At 30.1% G+C, this 10,249-nt stretch overlaps 1 protein-coding gene across 1 annotated transcript; it reads left to right on the top strand.

The window, feature by feature from the left end:
- The first annotated feature begins 7,756 nt into the window (after positions 1-7,756).
- On the top strand, positions 7,757-9,162 carry LOC120191627 (patatin-like protein 7). The gene is made up of 2 exons (XM_039194541.1): positions 7,757-8,696; positions 8,791-9,162. Exons 1-2 carry the CDS (start codon positions 7,824-7,826, stop codon positions 9,160-9,162), a joined length of 1,245 nt encoding a protein of 414 aa, XP_039050472.1. The 5' UTR covers positions 7,757-7,823.
- Positions 9,163-10,249: the final 1,087 nt, after the last annotated feature.

The following is a 10,249-nucleotide window of genomic DNA, read 5'->3' as shown; positions in this document are numbered from 1 at the left end:
TTACTAGTAGGGTGTTCATTTTCGTTTTAACCGAATTAACTGATCGAATCGAATTAGTTCTGTTAATTCTGTCAGACACCGAATTAGTTTGATCGGGGAACGATTAATAATTTTTTAGAATTCATTTAACGGTTAATTCGGTTCGAAATCGATTAATTATCTGAATTAACCGAAATTAAATTTTAAACATTAAATATATTATATATATAACATATGGACTCAGCTCAAACCATTTAAAACCCAATTAATAATTTAAAATCCAATAACTTTTAAACATAAATCAATATTAATTAATTAAAAAAATCCATATAAAATTTTCATTTTATAATTATATATTATTTAAATAAATTGTAAATTGTTTTTTTAATTAAAAATATTCAATTTTTATATAAATTAAAAAAATTAAAAATTTCCGATTAATTCGAAAATTAACTGAAATTTGTTCGGTTCGATTAATAATTTTCAAATAAATTTCGATTCGGTTAACGGTTAAAGAAAAAAGTTATGTTAATTCGGTTCGGTTGGTGACCGAATTAAACGTTTGAATACTCCTATTTACAAGTGTAAGTTGTTATTATTATTATTATTATTGCACAACTTCCATCTAAGAGGGGGAGAAGGAAATTTTGCTCCAAACCAATATTAAACCCATAATTTAGAAGAGAAATAAAGTGTGATTTGATAAATTTTAATCACTTAGGTCTCATATGGTGTGGTTTTCTAAAAGTACTTTTAGTTAAAAAGTCCATTTTGACGATAAAATCAATGTTAAACAAGTAAATAATAAAAAAATTGCGGGGGAAACAGTAGTTTCAAACCAACCGAAAAATTAGGATTTGTAACTTTTTTATTTTCAGCTTTGCCTTTAGAATCAAATTATAATTTTAACTTTATTAATCCATGAGCTTCACTTAATTATGTATTTATATTTTATTTTAATAATTTAATATTAACATCCTTAAAAAATAATTTATTTTAATTACTTAAAATTAAATAAAATTCATGATTTATATATTAAAATATTAATAGTGAATTATTATAAATATATTTTTATTATAATTATAATTATATATATATATATATATTATATATCATATTATTAATAAGTGTAAATATAATTTAAATATATTCTAAATTTATAACATAATGTCTATAATAGACATTTTATCTTTTCAAACTTTTTTTTGTTTGCTATACTTTCAAACTCATTTTTTTAACAATAATACTAAACAGTTAAATTTTAAACTGTATTGTTAGAAATTATTTTCTATTACAATCATCATTCATGCAACGAAGTCGCTTGTTAAGCCAAATTGTAACATCTAGGAGTGTTGATTAATTAATGTTAAAAGAGCAAGACCTACTAACACGTATCCAACAATCACTAAACCCGACAACTCAAACTCATCTGGTATTGTCTCAATTAAAGGAATAATATTATGCAAATATTAAAACTATTAAGAAAAATATTATGTTCCAAATATTATAAACAGTTGTTGAGTAATCAATTAACTAACTATTATTGGTATAATTTAAAATGATAAACATGTTTAGAACAAACAATAATGTTATTTAATTTTTTTTCATAATGAACGTCCTAGACGGTCACATACCTAAAGACATATATATTAATGTCCAAAATTAATAAGGTGGTTGTTACTCGTAATTTGAAGGATAGATGATAGTGATAAATCGATCGATTAATTGTGATTCATCTCTCCTAATATAAACATATATTTATATTTTGACGAAAACGATTCAATTCATCTCTTCTAATATATTAATTATGATCAATGTTATGAGTTACAGTAGAACTAATAATCTCGGAACAAACTGATTAAAAAAAACAACACATTCTTTAAGTTAAAAAATGTGACACGAAAATAACCAGGATCATATCAGGAGTGTGACATGACAATGCCTTTTTTTATGAATGTATACTATCGAGTTGTATCTTGGGATAAAGGAGTTGTAACTCTAAAGCAATACCTCTAGAAAAAAAAATTATAAATCATCTCGAAATAAATTTTAGTTTAAACTATAATATATATATTAATGAATTTTAGATAGTGTATAATTTATATCAATTAACTTTCAAATATTTAATTATAATATTAAATTTTAGTTTTAATTTTAATTATTACAGTGAATCATTAAATATTAATGACACGAAGATGTAAATATATATTCATGTCATTGTGATAATATAAACAAAATGATATCATTGTAGTGTAGTTATTGATGTTTAAAACGACATCATTTTCAGCATTGAACTTTAAGAGTATATTGATTGTACCACTAAATTTTTAAGATGTTCAATTTTAGCACTAATTTTTTTATTGTTGCTGGTAATCGATCATCGCCTGCCACTAATCACCATTCGTAGCAAGATCAATATCAACACATTTATATTTCACTCGTCTCTCTTCTCATTCAATTGATTTTCACCAAACCTACTCAAAATTTATAGAGGAAGTTTCGAGGAAAATTGTCATTTAGTCCCCCGACTTTTAGAGCCTTTTTGCAAAATATCCACGTGTAGGGATTGTTTTCATAATTTACCCATTTTTGTTTATGCTTTGCAATTTTTGGTTTAATTTCCTTTTAGTCCCCTTACTTTACACATTTTTCGCATGTTAGTCACTTGTAGGGACTATTTTTGTAATTTACTCATTTTATGCATGATATTTATTTTTAGGGTTATTTTCTATTTAGTCCATGTATGTTTCGCGTGTTTTTATATTTTGGTCATGTGTAGTGATGTTTTTTATTTTTTTAAATGCCTAGGGACCAATTTAGTAATTTCCCTTTTTATTTTTAATGTTTGTTTTAAGCTAAGAATAATGGAATATTTAGGAATTATTCCCTTTATTTTACAGATGTTTGTATTTCGAACCTAAGTATAGTCTAATATGCAAATGTATCCTCATAAATATATATAGAGCATAAATGAGTAAATATATGATAAAGTAAGATAGAACTCCCTTAGATTGAATTTGGTGGATCTTTAATGATGTAAACATGTCATGAAGCAAGTTGGTGTTAGATAGGATCACATCATAAATAATAAGATGGAAGAAGCAACCTGGAAACTCGAGGATACAATGAGAAAACAATATCCTCATATATTTCATTCAGGTAAGAATTTGAGGACGAAGGGGAGAGTTGTAACACTCTAAAATCCCAGTCTAGGATAATTAAGCTAAATTACCTAAGATAATTTATAAATCATAAAAAAATTTATAATTTAATTTTGACTCGTACAAAATTTATATCCGATAGGATTTTTCTTTGTCACCTGTATGTATCATTGCCGGCCACTAATCACCATTCGTAGCAAGATCAATAACAAAATATTTATATTTCACTCCACTTTCTTCTCATTGAATTGACTTTTCATGAAACCTACTCAAAATTGACGAAAATCTATATAAAGGTCTGATAACATAGGTGGAACTAGGAACTTATTGTAGCGGGGTTGAAATATTTTTTTATTTTTCATAAACAATTTTTTTAATTGATAGGGGTCTAGTAAATTTTTCTTTATTTATTTTTTAAATATATATATTTTTAATATAAATTAATACTTGAAAAAATAATTTATGGGACCCTTGGCACCTATGAAGTTTTGCCTTTATCCGATAATACTTTGATATCATTCTATGGTTGTTCGATAAATCTAAATTTTGATGCATGTTATTTATTTATTTATTTTATTTTTTGAAATAATGCTTCTTGCCATTAAATTTTTCAAAAAAACACACCAAAACCCTTACATTCGAGAAAGTTTCCAAACCCCCAAAAATAGTGTGTGCATGTGTATTTCACTAATTATGAGTGGGTTCCATGAAAAAGTAATCATAGAAGAAGAAATAACAGTGAAATACAAATACTTTGATATTAATTTATCACAGATGATGTATACGGAATGAAAGCAATTAACTGCAAAAAAAAGTTCGGTGTCTAAATTGAACCACTTAAAAGCTTAGTTGCAAAATTATACACCCTTAAAGTTCAGTACATAAAACGATATTGTTTCAGACATTGATAACTATACTAAAAAAATATCTTTTACATAATCATGTTGTTTAAATTTTAATAACACAATGGTATAATTGAAGGAAAAAAATAAAATTATATACTATAATTTAAATAACTGAAAGTTTACTATTATTAATTATCCAATATGTAAAATTCAGTGTTATATGTTGTAATTTATCTAATTAAATTGAATATACATATACATAAAATTACCATTGATATATTCGAACTAGAATATTTAAGGTCTCAAGACTTCGATCTTTACTGACAGAGCCAATATCGCATTAGCGTGGAAACTAAAATCTTAAACCAACAATAAAACATAATAATAATAATAATAATAATGTTAATTAACTTGTTATTGTCAAGTTAAACTAGTGTTTATTATGTTGGGAAAATGGTAATGGTACAAGAGAGTTGTCCGACTCCGACAACAGTTGGTGGGCAACAAATAACTATGTATTGTGTTCTTCTTTCTCTCTCACTCACCAACCGCCTCTTTTGGCGGTGTCTCCACTCGCCCCTACACAAATATCCAGCCTCTTGATTCTCCTTACTTTTATCCTACAATTTCTTTCGACTACGCCTCCAACTTTTATTTAATTACTCTTTCTCTTTAATATTCTTAAAATGTCACATTCAAACCCCAAAACTCTTAATTTATGTGAAACATATCCTTTCATCGATAATTCTGATCTCCATTGAGCTCTAAAATTTCTAACGTGCGTATAGAAGTATGTAAAAGTTAATGTATGAAATGGTTGAAATTATAATCGGGAAAAAATACCAGGGATGAAAGAAAAAATATACCCGAGTTTTTGCATATAGAAATTGTGTTTGTTTTGATACGACTTATTTTGGAGTTGAGATAGATGCATGAAGCTAAGCGTCGGTGGATCTGCCAAGAAGCGGTCGAGAAAGTGTGTTACAAAGTTTAGATCGCCGAGTTTTTACTTTTCTTTGTCCTTTTGTTTGCGTAGAGAAAGATATTATAATATCATAACAACACTGATGCTGTGAGGTAAGAGGAAAAGTAGGACCCATGCCATTTTCCTATTTTTATTTATTATAACTCAACATTTCATTTGATAGCGAAGTCTAGGTGTTCTGTCTTAATATACGGTTAAAAAAATATATTATCTTATAAATTATTAATCCATCTAATAGGACAGGATGAGATGTTTATTTTTTGTATGACAAAACCGAAACCCAATTATTTATAGTTATGAAAATTGATAAAGGAAATGATGCTTCCTTAATCATTGGCTTCCACGCCTGACTTCTAGTTTAATTATATATGCTACGGTAAGTTTACTTATAATCGTCATTATCAACTTAATAAGATTTATGAATTAAACATGTTTGCAGATGTATTGCATAGTTTAATTATAACTACGTGACCAACTTGCATTCAAGTAGTAATTGCCAATGCGTTATCAAGAAAATACATTGACAGACCCATGAGAGGTATGACTACTTCTAAAACAAGCAATTAACTCATAATTACTTGAATTAATATCATATTTATCGTTTATCAAGTTTAGTTTAACTCCAGATAATCAAGAATTCGACAATATAAATCTGAAGGAAAGAATCTAATGCTTGGAACATGTACGGGCCATGGGGTGTGTAACGCATGAAACGAGAGTGAATGTAAAAGAAGACGACATATGACGTATCCCTAGTCCTACGCTGTCGTACGGACCCGTTGACCTATGAAATCCACAATATCTTTTTCCTAGGCGTGAGTAGTCAATTTTATGGAGTTACTAATTTTTTTTTTCAGTCAAAACCAAATTCATTAGGATAAAAAAATAAAATAAGAGAGAGGTCATATGATTCATATTTGAAAGCGGTAGAGTCGGTGGTGATAAAACTGTCGGTACAAACCAACCAGACATGCATTTATCAAATAATCCCTTGTTGGCTCCGCTCCTAAATCTTACATGGCCCTAGTGGGATTCTTTTTTTATCTGAGCACCACTGCCTTTACTTTGTAGGATGTGTTTGGTTCACGAAATTAAGATTATAAGTGGGAATAACATATTATTAGAGAATAGGATTACTGTGAATGTTGTATTTTGTGTTTGGTTGGTTTAGCGGGAATGTAAGATTACAGTGTTTGGTTAAAGGAATAAAAGATTATTGGAATGTATATTTTACTAAATTATCCTTATTATATATTTATTTTTTTAACAAGTTTAATTCTACTATAATATTACTATAATTAATTTATATATTTTCTTTAAAAAATTAAATTCATAAATTTATATAATTTTTTTTACAAAATTGAAAATGTAAATAGGTTTAATGAAAAGGTAAAATTTTATTTTAACCATTAAACTTCATATAAAATTTTAATTATTGATTTTTTGTAAATCTAAAATAGTTTTTGGATAAATTTGTAATTTAACCTTCGTAGAATTTTTATTATTCAACGACAGAAGAAAAATATTTTTTTAAAAAAATTAAGGGTATTTTAGTCGAAACGCCGGTAATTCAATAATACCTAAGGGAAAGGGATAATTACATTCCCGGTAATATACTTCAAAAAATCTACTATTACTCTATTAGTAATAAAAAAATTACCAGAGGCTGAGAATACTAACCAAACAAACCGGAAAATGAGGATTTTATTACACGTAATCTTATATACCGCAAACCAAACAGTTCGTCCCCCCAAAAAAAAGTGAAGCAAACATTCAAGGAGTAATTCTAGGCAGGTGAGTATTTAATGTCAAAAAAAAAATATTATGCTGTTTTTATTTCAGATTAATAAAAAATAACTTTAGGTATACAACTTTAAAGCAATAGCTATTTCAACAATACTCAGTAATTAGGGATGGTTATAATATATAATATGTTAGATTTTTTAACGTCTAAAAATTGAATTTAATATTCCATTTAATATATTTCGGATGATTATGACATTTTAAATTTATATATATTCTTTTTTCCAAAATTAATTTATTTTATATTCAATTAGAAAATTAATTTTACATAATTAATTCCGATCACAATCTATATTTCAAGTTCTGCTTTTTTTGTCAATATCCACTTATAGTCCATAGATATAATAATAAAAAATTAAATTTTTAATTAACAGTAAATGTAAGTCTAATTCTTATCGTCTCTGTATATACTAAATATGATGTCTACGTAGAGAAATCTATACAATTATCTTTTCTTTTCTCATATTGTGTTGAATCGGTTATGAAAAATTGAATCTTTAAAATTCATTTTCTATTTCCCCCCGTAAATAAATAAATTTTAAATAAATGGACAATTGCTTGTTTGTTTTTAAAATTCTATAAAATAAATACGTTTTTAAATATAAATTATTTATCCAACATTCAATTTATTCACAAACTTTCCGTGTGACATTCAATTACATACCATCCAGGACTTTGACTTTACTGCTACATGAAGGATGTTTAAATTTGAAACATAGACGAGGGAAGGAGCAGTCCAAATACAAAAGGATAAAATTTGAAATAAAATAAGAATAGGATATTTTAGTACCGAAAGGACAACGCCAAATTCAATTCATTTCCAGTCCTCGCCGATTAATCTTCAGCGTAAAGAATGTTCGTTTTTTTAGTAATAAAAATAGACGCACGAATTCCCCCAACGCTGGACAATTTTACTTTATTTTTATTCTTCCCCGTTCCTGTTACTGTATATATAGCTAGCTCTGGAGTCCAGGTCCCATCAACTTGTCCACTTCTTCCAATTTCCAGTTTCTTTCATTTTTAATTCTTTGAAAGCTTTTGTTTGATCTAATGTCACTCCTAGTTAACGAAGATGACTCCCTCACTAACCAAATCTTTTCCATTCTCGAGAACAAATTCCTTTTCGGTGATCATGAAAATCCCATGAAATCTGGGAAAGTAAGAATCCTTTCAATTGACAGTGGAAGCTTTTCCGATGGTATATTGGCGGCTCAGTCTCTCCTTACCCTCCAAACTATTCTCCGTCAGAAATCGGGAAATCCCAATGCCGCCATTGCCCAATGTTTCGACGTCGTTGCAGGCTCCGGAGCCGGTGCGATTCTTGCCGCAATGCTGTTTACTCGGGCTGAAAATGGTTCCCCTCTTTTTACTGCCGACCAAGCTCTTCAGTTCCTTGTCAAAAACCGTCGGAAACTGTTTCCCTCCTCCCCTCGAGGGTTGTTCAGGCGATTTTTCCGTCCATCCGGGGCGAAGAAACTGATGGGTAAAACCTTCGGGGAGCTGACTTTGAAGGATACTCTGAAGCCGGTTTTGATTCCCTGCTACGATCTTTGTTCCAACGCGCCGTTCTTATTTTCCCGCGCTGATGCATTGGAAATTGACGGCTATGATTTCAAGATGAAGGACGTGTGCTACGCGACATCGGCTGATCCGACTGTGGTTGGGGCGGTGGAAATGAGATCGGTGGATGAGAGGACAAAGATCCTGGCGGTGGAAGGCGGGGTGGCGATGAACAATCCAACGGCGGCGGCTATAACACACGTGCTTAATAATAAGCAGGAATTCCCGTTTTGTAATGGGGTAGAGGATCTCTTGGTGTTGTCTTTGGGAAACGCAGAGTCTGGTTTCGATTCCGGTGACGTTACCCTTACTCCGACGCCGACAAAGTTTATTAGAATTGCCGGCGAGGGTGCATCTGATATTGTAAGTCCCAAAATAATATCCAAGCATTCTAATCAAAGCAAAATAAATCTTCCGTGGCCGAAATTAACGAACACTATCATTTATTAATGTATAGGTTGATCAAGCAGTTTCAATGGCGTTCGGAGGAAGCGGAAACGGAAACAACTACGTGAGAATTCAGGGGAACAGATTGAACAGTACGGCCTCCAATACTCATCCAAAATGTAAAATCGACGCCGTAATGAGCCTTACAAAGGAGATGTTGGCCCAAAGGAACGTTGAATCACATCTTTTCAAAGGCAAGAAGAAGAGCGAGGTGACGAATTTAGAGAAATTAGAGATTATCGGAAGCGAGTTAATAAAAGAGCAAGAAAGAAGGAAAACCAGCATCCTGCCGTCGGTAGTGTTGAAGCAGAAACTGTCGGCAGCGACGCCGAGAACGTCATCGGCGTCCGCCACTACCATTTCAAGCCAGTCTTCATGTTAATTCACATTCACCTCCAGTTTTTACAACGGCATGATCGTTAGTTCATTTCATGCCAATGCTGCCGCTCGGAATATAATTAATTAATTAAATATATATATATTAATTGGTGGCCGGGCCGAGCCGAGCTGTAAACTGTTCTTAACTATTTTCATTGCCTTGTTTGTATGCGTGAGTGGTTGAGATGATGGGAAGACCGAAGAGGCTTCTATTATATTATTTGTATAGTTTAGATGATTGGTGAGTGTAATACATGGAATGGAACTACATTTATTCTTCTCTCCACCTGTCTCTATATTTATCTTATTTAGTTTTTGTATGATATGGGTGTCACGTGAAGATATATGTAATTTACATTATAAGTATACTATATAAATAAATGTAGCAAACTGAGTTGAGATTATCTTATCGTCTTTGCAGTATTTAATTTAGATTAATCTCTGTTTTGAAAATCGGATCGGACCGGCCGGTTCAACCGGAAACCGTTGTTTAGTCCGGTTCAATCTAAACCGGTTGAACCGCTACTAGTGAACCGGCCAGAACCGTTGAACCGTTCGAACCAGACCGGCTGAAAACCGGAAATTTTGTTTTTTTTTAAAAAAAAATTAAACCAAACAAAGTCGTTTGTTAAACGAGCCAAGTCGAACTCGAGTATTGCTGAGCTCAACTCGAACTTGAAAACTTTAAAAGTAAGCTCAACTCAACTCAAACTCACAAGCTAAAAATTATCAAGTTCAACTTAAACTCGAAATATAATATTGAAACTTGAACTAAAAAAAATTTTAGAAGCTCGATTGAATCCTAAAATTCGAGCTTGATTGAAGTGAAAGAATAGTTCACTCAATGCTCACCAAAAGGCTCCATGATTTTGAATGTCAAATTACCTCTATTATTTATAGAAGTTAGTTGTGATGATCTTTTATGTTTCTTAACAATGTGAGATTGTTTTGTTCTCATATTTTTACTCTTTAAACTTTTGGATGCTCTTCTATGTTTCTTAGCCATGTGAGATTGTTTTTTTAAAAAAAATTAAACCAAACAATATCATTTTGTTATGATTTTTTAACCCCAATTTTATTTTTTAATTATA

The sequence above is a fragment of the Hibiscus syriacus genome, unplaced genomic scaffold (assembly GCF_006381635.1).
Source record: "Hibiscus syriacus cultivar Baekdansim isolate YM2019G1 unplaced genomic scaffold, ASM638163v2 tig00116970_pilon, whole genome shotgun sequence".
Lineage (NCBI taxonomy): Eukaryota > Viridiplantae > Streptophyta > Magnoliopsida > Malvales > Malvaceae > Hibiscus > Hibiscus syriacus.
The sequence above is the reverse complement of the archived record's forward strand: the minus strand, read 5'-3'. Positions and strand labels throughout refer to the sequence as shown.

What these genes read in the sequence shown, in the direction of transcription:
- LOC120191627 (XM_039194541.1), top strand. Translation starts at nt 7,824, where the DNA reads ATGTCACTCCTAGTTAACGAAGATGACTCCCTCACTAACCAAATCTTT. An exon ending in GCGAGGGTGCATCTGATATT is followed by an intron (nt 8,697 to 8,790) that starts GTAAGTCCCAAA and finishes ATTAATGTATAG; the next exon opens with GTTGATCAAGCAGTTTCAAT.